This window comes from Chiloscyllium plagiosum, unplaced genomic scaffold (genome assembly GCF_037043375.1).
Source record: "Chiloscyllium plagiosum isolate Xiang-an unplaced genomic scaffold, Cpla_swu_hap1 HiC_scaffold_11, whole genome shotgun sequence".
NCBI lineage: Eukaryota > Metazoa > Chordata > Chondrichthyes > Orectolobiformes > Hemiscylliidae > Chiloscyllium > Chiloscyllium plagiosum.
The window spans coordinates 49464213-49483756 of NW_028270149.1; the positions used below are offsets into that span (position 1 = coordinate 49464213).

General features: G+C 41.0%; 1 protein-coding gene across 5 annotated transcripts in view; it reads left to right on the forward strand.

The window, feature by feature from the left end:
- nhsl2 (NHS-like 2) overlaps nucleotides 1–19544 on the forward strand; it is a 357452-nt gene that overhangs the window by 221408 nt on the left and 116500 nt on the right. The window contains exon 1 of one of the 5 annotated variants that reach the window (XM_043704716.2): nucleotides 1280–1432. The exons of 3 other annotated variants lie outside the window; for them this stretch is intronic. In XM_043704716.2, coding sequence (XP_043560651.2) covers nucleotides 1375–1432 — 58 coding nt within the window. In that variant the 5' untranslated portion in view covers nucleotides 1280–1374. Of the gene's footprint in view, nucleotides 1–1279; nucleotides 1433–18634; nucleotides 19052–19544 lie in introns of those variants that run through there. One more of the 5 variants, XM_043704717.2, reaches the window with a different exon arrangement.

A 19544-nucleotide genomic window follows, 5' to 3' on the forward strand; every position in this document is an offset into this window, starting at 1 on the left:
TGAGGAGATTTGGACGGGATGAGTGAGTGGACAAAAATGTGCCCGAAGGGTTATTATATTGATAAATGTGGGGCTATTCAATTTGGTAGGAGGAACTGAAGCCAGAGTATTTCTTAAATGCTGTGAGATTAGGAAGGGAGCTGGGTGTCCTTATGTATAAGTCACTGAAAGCTAACATGCAAATGCAGCAAGTGAGTAGAAACGAAGATAATTGATGTTTTCTGCAAGAAAATTTGAGTAGGGGAGTAAAGATTTCTTGCTTCAATTATGTAGAACCAATGTAAAGCAGAGCTAGAATACTGTGTGCTGTTTTGGTCCCCTTGCCTAAGGAAAGACATACTTGCCATAGAGGGAGTGTAGTGAAGTTCACTAGATTAATTCCTGTGATGACAGAACTGATTGAAGATGGCTCACTGGACGCAAAACACTAACTCTATTTTCTCTTCACAGATGCTGCCTGACCTGCTGAGTTTTTCCAGCAATTTCTGATTTTGTTTCTTAATCAACAGACTGGCTCCGAAATGGTATTGGTGTCCCAATATTCCAATTTAAAAGATGCATGGGGGTTCTACATTTTTTTGTCAGGAGGACAAACCATACAAATCAATGGTTTCTAAAAAATATTGTATTGAACAGACTTAGGATGTTAGATTGTTCCTTTTACAATTATTTTCATTCCATTGCTATCCACATCATGCAGAGAGAGAGACAGAGACAGACAGACAGAAGATAATAATTGGGGTACATGCCCTTATTTTGTGTTCATACACATGTTTCCAGCAGTAGTCACTGCATGGTGATCAGGAGCACTTATCTTCGGCCCCCTATCACTGGGTTCTAAGGTCAATTGTAATACCATTTCCTCTGTCCCAGTTGGAGCAGTTAAAAAACAGTGCCCAAGGGGGGGGGGGGGGGGTGGGGGGGGTAATCCTGGACACCTCCTGGTTTTTATTCATAATTAGTCACTACTGTAGGTATATGATTCATCGAGGTAAGCATTTCTGTTAATCTATAAGTAGCTTCTAAAGAGTGTCCATGTGAAATAGTAATGGGTTTAAAACACAGAAAAATTTCTTAAACTTGTGAAAATGTAGAAGCTTTTGAAAATAAAGCAAAGGATATTGAACACGGCTGTCACAATATTTTTCTTCTGTTCAGTGAGGAGCACTATCAGGAAGGCGTTTGAGCAGTGCCTCGCCTCCCTCCCTCCCCTTTGTTCCTGTGGCAAGTAAGGCCCATTTCCCATAGGAGCTGTCTGCAATGATGCACCCTGTTCAGGCTGTGCTGGGGCCAATGCTTTGCTGCTGGCAATCATCCAAACAATCCAGGCAACAGGGAAGTGGAAAGGGATGAGCTGCAGCATGGTAATAGGGGATGATGGGCAACACCTATGAAAAAGAGCAACCGGGGCAGAGAAAGAAAAAAATCAAAGGTATTGTTTTGTTGTATCACGTCGGGTCTCCCCATAGGCTATCAGTGAGAAAAATAATTTACTGCATGTTTGTGTAATACAGGTAACAGACATCTTTGTTAGGATGCATTTAATGGAAAGGCAGAGTTAGTGTAGATTGCGACTCTCATGTGGATTAAAAGATCGGAGAGGATTAGAGTGTTAATTTATTCTGATTGATAGCAAAAATAACAGCAGGCAGCCATGTGTGATTTCTGAATGCAGCTTGTTGCTTGGTTTCTGTTGACATTCTCTGATAAGGATTGCATCGCTATCAGAGCAGACCCCATATTCAGACTGTTAAGTGATACTTGTCTCGATGTAATTGCTGAAGAGAATATGATCTTTTTGGAAAAAAATGCATTCGGTCTGATAACCAATAAACAAGTGATTGATTCTCAAATGTTTACAAATCAGCCTTGCTGTGTAGTGTGAAATAGACAAAATTGTATCGGAATGTTATCATCCAAGGAACCGAATATTAAAGCACTCTTTGCATTACATCATGTTTACCCTTAATACTGCAACGGGACTCCAGGTCTCTTACTGAATGCCTAATAGTGTGCATATCTGTGTGTTTGTGTGTGGGTGTTTTCTGCGGGTGTGTAAATGTGTGTGTTTGTGTGTGGGTGTTTTCTGTGGGTGTTTAGATGAATGTGTTTTTGTGCGTGTGTTTCTCTGTGCCTGTGTTTGTATGTATGTTTATGTGCGATTGTGTTTATGTGTGTTTGTACATGTCGTACATGTGTGTTTGTGCATTTGTTCATAGCTATATGCTGCTACTTTGGGAATTCTGATGTGTATCATCCTTTAGTTTTCTCCTGGGAGTCACCTTGTCAAATCTCAAGAGTCATCCATAGCTAAATACTTTTGCCACCTTTGACCTCCAAAACCAATACACAAATTATCCTTGCTGTAACTCTGGGGTGGATTTTTTTTGTGGGGCAGAGGGTAAAGTCATTAGGCTAGTAATCCAGAGGCTGAGGTTAATGCTTTGGGGACATGGCTTCAAGTCCAATCCAATCAATAAATTTGGAATAGAAGCCAGTCTCGGTAATGGTGACCATGACAAGTGATTGCTGTAAAAACCTACTGATGTCCTTCAGAGAAAGAAATCTGCTATTCTTACCTGACCTGGCTGACACGTGACTCCAGACCCACAACAAAATGATTACACTTCACTGCCCTCAGGGATGGCTTAGTAAACCACTAAGTGCAAGGGCAACTGGGGATGGACAATAAATGCTAGCCACAGCGTGGACACCCACCTGCTATGAAAGAATGGAAAAAAAGAAACCTGTACCGACACGATAGTAGCCACTTTAGTCAGTATATTGCCAGTACCTGTGAGAGGCGGAGAAGATTAAAATCTTTCCCATCATTGTAAATGCTGCAATCTCTTTCCTCAGTGATGTCATGGGCTGTGTTGCACTTGACCCTGAAATAACTCTGCAGAGACCGGTATCCTGTCACCAAGTAACCTTCTATTTACATGTGAGGAGTCCTTGGCAGATATCCAGCTCCATCAGAGCCAGCTTTCAAAACATCAGGATGTCTGATCCTCCTGTTTTTAATCTGTTAGCCAGGGCTCCCTGATTGGACCAGATTAACAGCCCCAATCAAGGAACTCATGTTCTACGAGGCCCACTTGTCTGACTTTATTATAATCACTACATCCCTCCCACTCTGAGTCTGAGTACATAGACTGGTCTTTTTCTTGTAGTGCATCCTGGGGTATTTTAGCACTGTGTCATGTTCCTCCAACTCTGCCTCTGATACGGATGGCAGTAATTAGTAGCTCACCTCTTGCACCAGGAGCATCTCGGAAGAAATTCATTTCCTTCTTCAGGCAGCAAAGGCATCAAGGTGCTGACACCTGCCATGTCCCTCTCAGATTCTGAAGTCTCTTCAACACTTGACAGAGAGAGAGAACCATCGGCTCCACCTGCCTTTCAAACTGTTCCAACAAGGTGAGCATGATTTGTTCCAGCCCCATTTGTGAGTTTGCAGCTTTCATATGGTCCACGTGCTTGTTCAGGACCTACCCAAACTTTATACGCCACTGGACCTGACCTCATGTTGACCATCCCTTTTACACATACAGGGCCATTCTCATGGTTCCTACACCAAACTTCGCCCATTGACGTAAACAGAGATCAGATTTAACCTGGTGCAGAGTCTTCTCCCCACAAGTAACTCTGCTGTAGCTATCCCTGTAGTTGCGTGAGTGGTGGTTCTATAATCAAACAGGAACCAGGACAGTTTTAGTATGTAGTGAAACTAACTATAGGCTGTTTCTTTAAGCTTCCCTTCAAAGTTTGGACTGCTCTTTCACCAGACCATTATATGATCGATGGTAAGGAGCTGTCCTAATATGTCAAATGTCATTCAACATTAAGAAATACACAAATTCCCTGCTGGTAAATGATGACCCATTGTCTGTGACCAGCATTTCCTGAAGTCCATGTGTTGTAAAAGATGCATGCACTTTTTCTATCATCATCCATGTTTGACAAATGAACTCTATGCATCATCAGCCACTTTGAGTGGGCATCCACAATGACTAAAAACATTGAGCCCATGAAAGGAGCTACATCATCGATGTGTAACGGAGTCCAGAGTTTACCCAGCCAGTCCCACGAATCAGGGCGGGAGCTGCTGGGGGTAATTTGTTTTCCTTGTTGGCAATATGGGCACTGTCCCAGCAATGCAGCTATGTCTGTATCCAGTCCTGGCAACCAGACATAACTTCTCAGCAATATCTTCATTTTGCAAACCCCTGGATGACCCTGGTGGAGTACAGCCAAATCTGACAGTGACCTTTGCTCAGGACAATCACTCTTGCTCCCCATCATAATATGCTGGCCTCTAACTGTGATCTGGTCTCACCTGGTCAAGATAGCTTTCAATTCTGATTGTGATGGCCCCATCACCACCAGTTGTTTCAGTTTTTCCAGGACTGGATCTTCCTGCTTCCTAAGTCTGATATGATCAGCTATAATTGGAAGTGTGTCCAGAAAATGTAAAACATTACCTCTGGCAGCGAGAGGAAGCTCAATGCATCCACATTTGCTACTTGGCCTCCTGGACAGTGTTCCAACTTGTGATTATATGCATTTAGTATTAAAGCCCATTGCTGAATTCAACCTGAAGCTACAGGCGGCAATGCCTTGTCCTCTTTAAGTAGACCAAGCAGGGATTTGTGGTTCATTATTATTACAAATTTAAGTTCATAAAGGTATTGGTGGAACATCCTGACTCCAAATATGGCCAAACCTTCCTTCTCTAACTGGGTGCATTAGCCAATGTCCTGAATGCACACACTATTGGGTGTTCCCCTCCAATAGGCCACCTACGAGCTAACAATACCCCGATGCCATACGGGGAGGCTTTGCATGTCAATACCAGAGTTTACATGGGATCATAGTGTGCTAACACTTTAGAGATGATAGCTGTTTCTTCACTTGCCTGAAAGGTATGGTTGGCTACTCAGCCATTTCCGAAGTTAACCCTTTTTAAAGAGCCGATGCAAAGGTGCTGTGATAGAGACCAGGTTAAGTATAAACTTTCTGTAATGATTCACCAGCTTGGGAAAGATCTAAATTCCTGGACAGACATGGGAGCCTTTGATCGATCTCACTTTACCTACCAATGGGTGTAACCTGGCCTTGTCAACTCTATAGCTCAAGTAGGTCACTTGAGGTGCCTGGGGCATACATGTTTCCCTTATTAAGTGTACGGCTACCTGGGAGAAGCATCTAAGGACTATGTCCAAGTTCTCTAAGTGCTCTCTATTGGTCTTCGCTGTTATTAGCATGAACCTAAATAAATGGTGACTTGCGGTAGACCTTGTAAAGTGTTCTCTAACATCTGTTGAAAATTTGCACAGGCTGACAATATCTCAAATGGCAGCTTCATATATTGGTACAGACCCTTTTAGGTATTAATTGCAGCATACTTCTGGGAATTCTCATGTAACCACAATTGCAGGTGCGCATGGCTCATGTCCAACTTTGTGAAGGACAGCCCCCCCTGCTGCCAGCTTTGTGTATAAATCCTCTATGCAAGAGACTGGGTATTTATCCAGCTGTGATAAGCAGTTTACAATTTGTATAAAGTCTCCACAAAGGCCTCACACTGATATGCTGCCCTTGCCCAACATTGAGAATGGGGATATTTTGGCTTGAGATCTCTCATTGCGTTAGATGGTTAATTGTTCACCACAATTCAAGAAGGGATATGGTTCAACTGAAGAGCTTAGATTTAACACATTGGGATCATTTAGCTTTGTGTATCACAATCTGCTTCCACTGACTGGCATGCAAATAGTCCTGCGTTTACAAGCTTCACAAGGTTGAAAACTTATTTTTAGGTATAAAACGAACAAAAACAAAAATAAAACTTGGCTTGGTATATTAGCTCTGTTTTCTCTCTACTGATGCTGCCAGACCTGCTGATTTTCTCTAGCAATATCTGTTTTTGTTCATTTCAGCACATCAAGTGGAGTTCTTGATATACCCTCCTGCATTCTTCTTTGCACCATGGTTAATCCTGTATTGACCCTAATGGCAGAGAGCGAGATATGCTTGGCAAGAGGTTACATATTGTGTTTGAATACAATTCTGCCACAGATGGTACTCCAAAATGCTTCATGGAAGTCTACTCTGATTCAATGCCTTTTGGCAGAGTGGCAGTGCCACACAGCACTTTGGAAGGTATACTTGACATGAAGATATAACGATGTCTTCAAAAGTGCTGTGCGGTTGTCGCTCCTATGAATACTGTCATGCAGAGATTCATCTGCAACATGTTGGTCATGACAAGGTCAAAGTAGGTTTTTCCCCTGTTGTTGGTTCTCTCAGCACCTTGCAGACAAAGTCTAGTTGCTATGTCCTTTTAGATTCATCCAGCTCAGCCAGTAGTAATGCTATTCTTTATGATAGACTTTGAAGCCACTCACCCAGAGTACATTTTATGTCACCCTCAGTGTTTCTTCTGAATTGTGCCAAATATGGAAATTTGGGATGAGGGAAGTGAGTTGAGGTGGGAATGATGCAGAGAACCACCGTCTCTGTTGAATTCAGTATCTCGTTGTCCCCTTCAGCTCAATTTAATTCACAATAGTCATGGAAAAAATTGTCCTGCAAGTAATGGAGAAAATTGCATTGCACTGTTTGGGTGACACTGTCTGCTTGTCACACCAGAATAGTCACAGATATGTGGAGACAGTGAAAGGTGGATGCGAGGCTGATATCATGCAGGATAACATAAATTAGTCTCTAAACCTTGAAGGTTAATGGATATTTAGGAAGGACTGGAAACTAGAAAAAATTATGAGGATCACATTTTTAGTTAATAATGTTAAGAGTTCAATGAGAGGGATGAGCTAAGTTCAGAAAACCAGGATGTGGAAAAGTTTTGCTTAGAGATGAGAAATGGTTAAGGCAAGAAGTTATTTACGGGAATAGTGTGCAGGCCTCTTTAACAGCAATCACGTGGTAGGGTGGAACATAAAGGACATAATGTGAACTTGTTAGAAAGGCATGACATAACCGTAGGAGCTTTTAATCTACATGCAGACTGGAAAAGTGAAATATGCAAAGGTAGACTACAAAAGCAGTTCATAAAAGCAGCGTTAACATTTTGAGTCTGATATGATTCTTCTTCTGTAGAAGAGACAGAAGAAGTTGTCAGATGCTGCCAGACCAGCGAAGTTTCTCTGGCATTCTCTGTTTAAGTTTCAAATCCTCAGTATCCACAGTGTTCTGCTTTTATTAAAGAGTTCATAGAATGTTTTTGGGATACTTAGAACTCTATTTCTGATGAAGGGCTTTTGCCCGAAACGTCGATTTTGCTGCTTCTCGGATGCTGCCTGAACTGCTGTGCTTTTCCAGCACCACTCTAATCTAGAATCTGGTTTTCAGCATCTGCAGTCATTGTTTTTACCATATTTAGAACAGCATATTCAGGAACCAAAGTCCAGGCTTTGCTAGACCTGGTATTTTGCAACAAGATGAGATTAATTAATTATCTGATAGTGAAGATGCCCCTAGATACAAGAATAATATGGTTGAATTTTTCGTTCAGTTTGAGGGAGGGAAGAGTGGGTCCAATACTGTAGGTGGAATCTCACAGGGGTCTGAGTGATAGGGGCTATGGTGAGATTTGTGGCAGAATTGAACAACAGATTTGGCGAGGCCCAGCTCGATGTTGAGATCATCTTGATCCATCTTCTATGCTCTTCACAAATAGGTTGGTAAAATTTTAACTAGGAGGCTCCAAGATGCTAATTGACTGTCGTCATTACTTGTTAACTGCCTTGTCAGTGCCACAACTGGCCTCATTAATACTTAGCCTCATCAAATAAGCTAGACATTGGGAAATCTCAACAAGGAATCTCAGCTCGCCACTTGCTCTGGTTGACCGTCATGTTGAAACTTGGCAAATGAACTCCTCTTCTATGGACATTGCTATTCAGAATCAGTCAACCCATCATAACCATCCTGGCACTTCTACTGTTCACTGGCTGGACACTCTGGAAGCAGATTTGCAGAGTAAGATGCTCTGGCAACTTACATTGGGAGTGTACAGTAGGGACACTTTGAGCACAGGGACAGACTCCCAGCTCACAGACTGGACCAGGCTGGATCTTCATTTTGCTTGCTTACTCTCTTCACACTTGCTCACTTAGGATCTATCTGCTTGCTCACAGCATCCTTGCCATTCCTCACCTTGCATGACAGTTAGTTTAACGACACAACCAGACAGTTACGTTACTGCTAAACAGCCTGGGGAATGTACATCTTGCTGTACAGCAGTTTCCTACATCAATCTCACACTACACCATGTGCCAGTAGCTTATACAGCAAACTCATTGCACATGCAGCAAACATGCAGCCATGTATTCAACTTTTAGGAGAATGGTTCTCACTGAATTCCACGGAAGCACCAGTTAGTCAGGGGATCACGGCAAAGTAAGTTAAGGACAGCCTCCCATATCGTCCAAGATCCACAGCCGTGTATGCAGTCAGGGGGTTTTTGGTCACGATGCCCTTGCCTCTGCAGTCCAGGAAGTGGGCCATGGTCAATCTGTTGATTCTGTAGCGCCAAGTCCAAGAATTTGGGCTAACGGAGTTGGGGAGGTGTATTGGCACCATTCAAGTGCCTGGGCACATCTTGCCTGAGGCTCCCCAGTTCTGAAGAAGGATCATCGGACTCGAAACATTAACTCTGCTTTCTCTACACAGATGCTGCCAGATCTGCTGAGTTTTTCCAGCAAACTTTGTGTTTTTTTTGTTTCAGATCTCCAACATTTGCAGTTTTTTGTTATATTTCAATAAAGTGAGTTTGATCCTATAGATAATGAGATTACAGGAATGATCGTGGAAAGTAAATAGGCAGCAGGTGTATTGAACACATATTTTGCACCAGTTTTCACGTTAAAGGAAACAAGTAACTTCCCAGAAGCAATTAGATATCATGAAATGGAAGAAAGGAATAAATTCAGGAAAATCACAATCACCACAAAGGCGAGAGTGAGATAGGTTTTGGAACTGTGAGCTGACAACTGAACTACATTCTAGGTCTTAAAAGAAGTGACTGGTGAGATGATTGATGCACTGGTTTTAATTTTCTAAAACTTCGTAGATTCAGGGATGATCCCATTGTATTGGAAGACAACAAATGTAACTTTGTTTCTTAAAAGTACTTTACAGTACAATCTGGGCAGATAGAATCATAAATTAGAATTACACTGTCTGAGATTGCAGAAAGAGGCCATTGGGCTCATCGAGCCTGCATCGACTCTCCAAAGAATATTCCACCTGGACCTCATCCTTATCCCTGTAACTCCACAGTTCCCATGGCTACATCTACCTAACCTGTACATCCCAGGACACTATGGGGCAATTTAGCGTGGCTAATCCAACATTACCTACACATATTTGGACCGTGGGAGGAAACTAGAATCTCCAGCAGAAACCCACATAAGACGTAATTCTTTATTCAAAAAGGGGTAGAAAGAAAGCAGGAGACTACAGGCTCATTAGTTTTACATCAGACACTGGAGAAAGGTTAGCAGTGTTAAAGAAGTTATGGCATTGCATTTAGCTAAGTTTGAGGTAATTGGCAGAATCAACATGATTTAAAGAGAAAGGGAAACCATCTTTAATCAACATATTGAAGTTCTTGAGTTCTCATGCTGTGAAAAAAGAGTAGCCTTTAAATTTCCACAAGGCATTTGATTATGTGCCTCACCAAAACTTATGATGAGAAATAGGAACTCATTGCGTAGGGATAGCATGTTGGCATGGATAGAGGCCTGGTTGGCTAACAGGAAGCTTTGTCAACATAAATGGGTCTTTTTCAGGTTAGCGAGAAGTGAAAACTGATGTGCCTCAGAATCAGTTCTGGAATCTCAACAATTTGCATTTTATATAATGGCTTGGATGAAGGAACAGATGGTATGGTTGCCAAATTTGTTGATAACACACAAACAGGTAGGAAAGTAAGTTGTAAAGAAGATATATGGAGGCTACAAATAGACATTGCTAGATTAAGTAAGTGAGAAAAGTCCTTGTAGATGGAATATAATGTGGAAAAATGTGAAATTATCTATTTTGGCAGGAAGAATGTAAAAGAATCATATCCAAATGGTGAAGAATTGTGGAGCACTGATGTGCAGAGGGATCTGGAGTTTGAGTGAATGAATCATAACAGGCTAGTTTACAGATATAGTAGGTAATTAGGAAAGCCATTAGAATATTGTTAGAAGGTTATATTATAACTTTTTGCAAAGAGAATTGAATACAGAAGTAGGGAGATTATATTTCAATCATACAGGACACTAGTGAGACCACATCTATAGTATTGTGTACGTTGTTGGTCACCTTATTTAAGGAACGCTGTAAATGTATTAGAAGCAGCTCAGAGAAGGTTTGCCAATCTAATACCTGGAAAGTGTAGGTTGTCTTATGAGGATTGGTTACACAGGCTAGACATGTTTCAGCTAGAGTTCAGAAGATGAGGAAGCAACTTGATTGAAACATATAAGATGCTGAAGAGTCTTTCAAGGCAGTTGTGAGGAGGACGCTTTCTCTTTGGGAAGAATTTAGATATCTCAAAAAAAAACAAGGTTTGACTATTTAAAAAGAGATGAGGCAAAATTTGTTCTTACAGAGGACCAAAGGTCTTTGAAATTTTCTTCCTGAAAAGATGTTGGAAACAGAGTATTTAAATATTTTTAAAACAGAGGTAGACAGATTCATAACAAGCAAGAGGGTGGAAGATTATTGGGGTAGGTCAAAATAAGGATTTGAGGATACAATTAGATCAGACATAATCTTATTTAACAGTAGAATAGTCGCAAGGGACTGAATGGCTTACTCCCGCTTATTGTTTTTAAATTGTTGGAACCTCGGTGAAGGTGAACTAGACATGAATCCTGAGTGCCAGGGACTGAAGTTGAATGAATAATAGGATTTTTCAGCAGAATAATATTCGGTAGGAGATATCATTAGAAATGCACTTATCAACCGAGACCAATCAGATGAGTTCACAAAACACCTTGTGGCACCTCTGAGGGCCAGTCTCATCTTATTGACATCCCTGGTCCCTTGCTTCCAATACTTCCAATGACAATTCTTGAGGGGTTCCTGGAATTTCTTCCCTTCCCCAGATGAACTATAACCTCTTTCCCCCTCTTGACCTTCACCATTAACCTCTAGTATCACAAACATGAATCTAAGAGCCTTCCTTTCTTCCTTGGTTCTCTATCCATGCAACTCCTGTTGACACCATTGTCAGTACAAGCAGCTTGCCAGTGAATGCAGGAAGGATGTCCCATATGTAAGACAGGAGGACCATCAACACATGTTTTAATTACATAAACAAGCATTGACAGGAGAATACAAATCCTATGACCCAGGAAGAAGACAGTCCTGGAAGTCAATAAATCTTAGAAAGAGCAAGAAGCACATCAGGCAAAATAGCAAACTTATTACATTAGGATCCAAAGTTCTATTGCAAGCACAATCCAGTTATTCCAAAAGAGAGCATGAAACTCTTACAATTATAAACTGTTAATGAGCAAATTATTTGCAAGAGTGTCATTAAGACTACAATGATTGCTGATTGAAGCATACAAATATGACTTTGACAAATGCTATAAATCTGGTACCAAACATGGGTACATTGGACATAATGAGTATTTATCAAATCCAAATACGAATGCAGAAATTTCATTACATATTCAAGTAGGCAGTATCGATACTGAACTGGAAGATATGTTCAAATTTGATGTCATGAATTTTGACCAGCAGTTTCAGAAGAGACAGTTAATGATCTATGAGTGAAGGCATGATGGAAAGTTCATTTTTTGTTCATTCATTCCTGGGATGTGGACATCATGTGGCCAGCATTAATTGCTCATTATTCATTATCCTTGTGAAGTTGGTGATGTGTTGCATCCTAAACTGTTGTGTGCATGTGCTGCAGGTAGACCTATAATGCTATTAGGGAGGGAGTTTCAGGAGTTTGATCTAATGACACTGAAGGACCAGCAGCATATTTATAAGTCTGGATGGTGAGTGACTTGGAGGGGAACTTGCAGACGATGATGTTCCCAAGTATCTTCTGCCCTTCTCCTTCTGGATTGAAATACTTGTGAATTTGGAAAATGGTGTTGAAAGGACCTTGCTGATGTGTGCATTACATCTTGTTGATTGTACACAATGCTGCTACTAAGCATTGGTGGTGGAGCGAATGGATGGTTTCGAATGTGGTGTCTATCAAGCCTGAAATCAGAAAAGAAATTTAGACACTCTCAGATGCTTTCCGCAATACAGAGATAAACTATGTGTGTCAAGAGGGAACATGTCACTGTATCTGAAGCTCTGGGCCAGAGCATATTGTCTCTACTACAATAGGGACACTGATTGAATAAGACATCTTGCACAGGAGAATGCATTTGCTACTGATTAATAATGACATTGAGAAGACAGTGAGAATATTGAGATGTACCAGAGTCACCAACCACAGCATAGATTGTAGAACATAGAACATTACAGCGCAGTACAGGCCCTTTGGCCCTCGATGTTTCGCCAACCTGTGAAACCAATCTGAAGCCCATCTAAACTACACTTTTCCATTATTATCCATATGTTTATCGAATGACCATTTAAATACTACTACTGTTGCAGGCAGGGCATTCCACACCCTTACCAATCACTGAGTAAAGAAACTACCTCTGACATCTGTCCTCTATCTATAACCCCTCAATTTAAAGCTATGTCCCCACGTGCTAGCCATTACTATCTGAGGAAAAAGGCTCTCAGTGTCCACCCTATCTAATCCTTTGATCATTATGTATTATTAGGTCACCTTTTAACTTACTTCTCCTTTACTAAAACAGCCTCAGTCCCTCAGCCTCCATACCCGGCAATATCCTGGTAAATCTCCACTGCACCCTTTCTAATGCTTCCATATCCTTCCTATAATATAGTGACCAGAACTGCATGCAATACTCCAAGTGTGGCTGCACCAGAATTTTGTACATCTGCAACATGATCTCATGGCTCCAAAACTCAATCCCTCTACTAATACAACCCAACACACCATACACCTTCTTAACAACCTTATTGACCTGGGTGGCAACTTTCAGGGATCTATGCACATGGACACCAAGATGTCTCTGCTCATCCACGCGACCAAGAATCTTACCATTAGCTCAATACTTTGCATTCCAGTTACTCCTTCCAAAGCGAATCACCTCACACTTTTCTGCATTAAGCTACATTTGCTATCTCTCAGCCTAGCTCTGCAGCTTATCTATGTCCCTCTGTAACATCCAATGTCCTTCTGCACTATCCACAACTCTACTGACCTTACTGTCATCTGCAAATTTACGAGCCCATCCTTCAATGCCCTCATCCAGTTTATTTATAAAAATGGCAAACAGCAGTGGTCCCAAAACAGATCCTTGCAGTACATCACTAGTAACTGAACTCCTGGAAGAACATTTCCCATCAATCACCACACTCTGTCTTCTTTCAGCTAGCCAATTTCTGATCCAAATCTCTAAATCACCCTCAATCCCATGCCTCCGTGTTTGTGCATTACCTATTGTGGGGAACCTTATCAAATGCTTTACTGAAATCCCTCTTCACTACATCAACTTGTTTTACCCTCATCCACCTGTTTGGTCACCTTCTCAAAGAACTCAGTTATGTTTGTGAGGCATGACCTACCCTTCACAAAACCGTGTTAACTATCCCTAATTAAATTATTCCAAACTAGATGATTATAAATCCTATCACTAATAATCTTTTCCAGCACTCTACCCACAACTGAAGTGAGGCTCACTGCTCTATAATTACCAGGGTTGTCCCTACTCCCCTTCTTGAACAAGGGGACAACATTTGCTATCCTCCAGTCTTCTGGCACTATTCCTGTAGACAATGATGACATAAAGATCAAAGCCAAAGATTCTGTAATCTCCTCCCTAGCTTCCCAAAGAATCTTAGGATAAATCCCATTCGGCCTGGGCAACTTATCTATCTTCACATCTTCCAGAATTCCTAACACCCTCCCCTTGTGACCCTCAATCCCATCTAGTCTAGTACTCTGTATTTCAGTATTCTCCTCAACAACAATGCCTTTTTCCTGTGTGAATACTGATGAAAAATATTCACTTAGCGCCTCTCCTTTCTCTTTGGACTCTACGCACAACTTACCACTACTGTTCTTAACTGGCCCTAAACTTACTCTAGCCATTCTTTTATTCCTGGAATACCTATAGAAAGCTTTAAGGTTTTTCTTGATCCTACCTGCCTATGACTTCTCATGTCCCCTCCTGGCTCTTCTTAGCTCTCTCTTTAGAACTTTCCTGGCTAACTTGTATCTCTCAAGCACCCTAGATAAGCCTTCACGCCTTATCTTTACATAATTCGGAGATGCCGGTGTTGGACTGGGGTGTACAAAGTTAAAAATCACACAACACCAGGTTATAGTCCAACAGGTTTAATTGGAAGCACACTAGCTTGGACAATCACCTGATGAAGGAGCGTCGCTCCGAAAGCTAGTGTGCTTCCAATTAATCCTGTTGGACTATCACCTGGTGTTGTGTGATTTTTATCTTTACATAAGCCTCCATCTTCCTCTTGACAAGAGAATCAACTCCTTTAGTAAACCACGGCTCTCTCACTCGACCACTTCCTCTCTGCCTGACAGGTACCTACTTATCAAGGATCCGCAGCAGCTATTCCTTGAACAAGGTCTATATTTCAGTTGTGCCCATCCTCTGCAGTTTCCTTCCCCATCCTATGCATCCTAAAATTTTGCATAATCGCCTCACAATTGCCTTGCCCCCAGCTATAACTCTTGCCCTGCGGTATATACCTATCCTTTTCCATCTCTAAAGTAAACAAACCGAATTGTGGTCACTATCACCAAAGTGCTCACCTACTTCCAAATCTAACACCTGGTCTGGTTCATTACACAGTATCAAATCTAATGTGGCTTCACCTCTTGTTGGCCTATTTACATACTGTGTCAGCAAACCCTCAGGCACACATTGGACAAAAACTGACCCATTTAATATACTTAAACTATAGCATCTCCAGTCAATATTTGAAAAATCAAAGACCCCATAACAACTACTCTGTTACTTGCTCCCATCCAGAATCAACTTTGCAATCCTTTTCTCTACATCTCTGGAACTTTTTGGAGTCCAATAGAAAACTCCCAGCAAGGTGACCTCTCTTTTCCTGTTTCTAACCTTAACCCATACTACCTCAGTAGATGAGTCCTCATCAAATGTCTTTTCCGCCACTGTAATACTGTCCTTAACTAAGAAGGCCATACCTCCCCCTCTTTTACCACCTTCCCTGATCTTACTGAAACATCTAAACCCCGGAACCTGCAACAACCATTCCTGTCCCTGCTCTATCCATGTCGCCGAAATAGCCACAACATCAAAGTTCCAGGTATCAACCCACGTTGCAAGTTCATCCACCTTATTCTAGATGCTCCTGGCATTGAAGTAGACAACTTCAAGCCACCTTCCTGCCTGTCGGTACATTCCTGCGACCTTGAAAACTTATTCATGACCTCACTACTCTCAACCTCCTGTACACTGGAGCTACAATTCAGGTTCCCATCCCCCTGCTAAATTAGTTTAAACCCTCCTGTAAAGCATTAGCAAATTTCTCTCCCATGATATTGGTACCCCTCTCGTTCAAGTGTAGACCATTCTGTTTGTAGAGGTCCCACCTACCCCAGAATGAGCCCCAATTATCCAGGTAACCAGCAATATAAAGAATGTCCAACACCCTCACAAAACTCCATCAGTCCTTTAATCCATATTGAGACAGCTTTACTGACCATATGTATTTATCATTTTCACTTAGCTACAGACTATATTTCCAAATATTCAATTGTCAGAAAGTTAAAGGACACCTCAAGTTTATCTCTGACAGACATGATAAATACAGCAATCAGTCTATTTGGTACATCTACATAGGGCAGGGGAATGGGTCTGGATGGGTTACTCTTTGGAGGGTTGGTGTGGACTTGCTGGGCCGAAGGGCCTGTTTCCATACTGTAGAGAATCTGATCTAATCTAATCTAATCTAAAGGGATCATGTCTGACAATGGACCATAATAAACAGACAAACTTTTTCGTTTATGTCACATTTGGTATACATATTTCTATGTGATAGCCTCACCAATTATCTCAGATCCAGTTATGTCACTAAACAAAAGTTTCATATTGTGAAGGCATTCATCATGAAGTGCAGGATAATGAAATAAGGTTTTTGTGTTGCTATGTTACACTTAAGAGACACACCTCTGGACTTGGGCTTACCATCACCAGCAGAGATTGTGTTGGAAAGCAAATTAGGACAACCCTGTCAAGTTATCACCTGTCCAGAAGTTTAAGAGACAGAGTACAAACTTCTAAAAAACACAAAGGAGAATGCATATAGGTATGACCAACATCTTGATGCAGATCTGCCTCATCTGCATGTAGGACAGAAAGTCCAAGTCCTAAGACGTACACAGGGAACATGGGTTACCACAGAAGTTTCTAAAGTATGCAGTCAGCTTAGATCCTACAAAGTTACAACATCAAATAGGAGGCAAACAGAAGCCGACAAGGGAACTATACAATAATACAACTGTGCACAAACTATATTGCCACAATAAAGACCATCAAGAAAATATCCAAAACTCCAATATACCTACAAGTTGAGAACACACAAATGTGTAATCTAAATCTGCAACAGGATACACCATCACAAGAATTTTAAAAAATATCAAACCATTTTATGTTATGCAGAATCTTCAATTTTTAGGTTCTAAAATGTTTTGATTAGGTTTGCAATTACCTTAATGCATAAATATTTTCACTCAATACTTTCATCTTGGAATAAAAGAGGATCTATTTTGACTTTAAGAGGTCTTTCTTTATGAGCTAGATGTACTAATGAGCCAAGGACCAGGATGAAGTCACATGACTAATTGCCATGTGTAGTAGAGGCAGAAGATTGTTAGAAGGAAGATGTCTGTGTTTGCTATAAGTGCAAATTGTAATCTGAGCTGTTAAATAACCTTGTATGAAACTTTGACATGAACTGAATACGTGCTAATTATGCTTTTTACGAATAATGCAAGAACTATGACAAGTTCCTTTCACATTAGTCAATTGTCTGCACCATATATTGTCAGTGCATGCTCCTTAAGCAACTAACAATATAGGCCCTGTTTGCACCGACATTGCAAGAAATAAAAAATGTACCAGAACCAAATTTGCAAATCCCATTAATAACCAAATCATAATCCATGTGTTCAAAAATAGATTGAAACAGATGTTTAGCTCTTTGTCTTAAATGTTAATATTTATAGAAAATTGGGGGAAATTTCAAGCTTAAAAGCTCAGGTAAATTTGAGGAAAATATGTATAGTTTGACTGTCACTATAATCATTGAGAAAACAAACAAAAGCCTGAAAAACCATTAAAAAATTAATTGGAAGCTTGCAATCAATTACAGTTAATATCTGCCACATTTATTGCAAGGGTCTGATGGTGCAGTGACAGTGTTCTGTCACTGGGCCCAGTAATCCAGAAGGTCTAGGGCCAAATCTCCCCTCTCCTGGAGACATGTCGTCAACTGTATCAACAGGTTGATTTAAAAGGAAACTTTGCTGGTCCTTAGTGACAGTTTTGAAAATAGTGTATATTCATGATCACACAAAGTTGCCAACATCAGTTGTAAATGACATTCCATAATAAGTGTGAACAGTCTGTGCAAGATGAAAAGGTGACGGCTTCACTTTATGATTACATTTCATATTGTTATAATAGCATGAAGCAGAAATAATTCTGAATTCTGTTTAAAATATAAAATGGTTGATGCTGATATTCTGTTTTGAACGACTTGTGGAGGTTCGTGGACGGCATGGATAGGATGGGTGAGTGGGGTCTTTTCCCTGGGGTGGGGGCATCCAGAACTGGAGGACATGAGTTTGGGGTGGAGAGGAAGGTTATGGAGGAGTCCTGAGGGTGGCGTTTTCATACGGAGGGTGGTTCATGTGTGGGGTAGGCTGCATCTGGATGGGTGTGTGTGGGAGGATTGGTTTGGAGGGATATGGGACAGGTGCTGGCAAGTGGGACTAGATTAGGTTGGGATATCCAGTCGGCATGGACGAGTTGGATCAAAGTGTCTGTTTCTGTGCTGTACATCTCTATTACTCCATGACTCTATGTAGGACGAACAGTCCAGTATGGGTGTTGTAGGCAATATATCCAATGTGTCAGTAACATAATAAATAATCTCTGCAAGGGCTTTCTAACACACATCCTTACATTTTAGGTAGGATGAATACACTTTCTGCTTCTTTGTTAAAAATTCAATATTTTTTCAACATTGAAATGAAAACAGTTTTTATTAATTCAGAAGTCCATTCCCCTCCCTCCCCAATCAGATTGCAATTATCAGGGAAAATTGGTGAAATGTGGGAATAAAAGTGCTTGTACATAAAACATGAATGAAGAGTTTATACTGTGCAGCGTGTATCACTAATAGAAGCAACATATTTCATGTCTGAGGTAGCTGCTCTCCCCTTACTTGAAGCTTCTGGAGCTGATCATTCTTTGCTGGAGTAGCGGAGGGGGAGGGCTGCATTTTCAGCTTGTCTAATAGGAAAGGCATGGTTTCACAAGGTCTGCCGATCTCACGCAGCTTGGCCCCAGCCTAGGTCATTGTAAAAACATGTTATATCTCCCAGCAAAACCTCGAGAAGGAAAGCATATATAAGCGGGAAGGAAGGGGAACTGAGTTATGACAATGGACTGATGTAGGTTTAGCAAAACAGAGAGTTCCTGCTCGCTTCCTCTGTTCCCGAAGCCACAGATTGGAAGGGAAGTTACCGTTCAGCTGAGTTTTTTTTTCGTGTGTCCCTGTGAGCTAATGGGATCTTTTAGATTGCGGTTGTGTTAACCACGCTTCTTACATGCTGACTCGGGTACTACGCTCTGGAACGTTTACACAGAGAAAATGGAGTATATTTCGGACACTTTTACCATTCCTCGCAATGTGGGAGGTAGGACTAACATTACCGGAGATTGTAAAAGAGTGTATCATTCTTGATTTTAACAGAAATACTAACCTGTGAAATCGATCATTCATACTAATATCCTGAGATGCGTTTCTGTATGCTCATTATCCGATTCATTCAATTTCTAAAAGCAGCTCTTGGGGCATACCACAGGATGCTCCAGTCATTAAGATTAGATTATGAAACTCAAGTAGCTCTTTCCTACTCAAGTGCCAATCCTTTCCAGTCAAATGCTGGAGTAAAAGTAAATCAGGAGAAATCGGAGTTGAACTCTATCGAAGAGTAGATGATTTTCATAATCTTCTCAAGGGATATCGTTTATCTTTGCGTGTTGGAGTATTATTCTGATATTTATTCACATTAAATTGTAACAAAAATGACTGTACAATATTGTAACATGGGTGATAGCAAATAGACTGTGCAGGTGTATCTATCCCTTTTTTTCTGGACTTCAACAGGATATAAAAACAGACTGCAG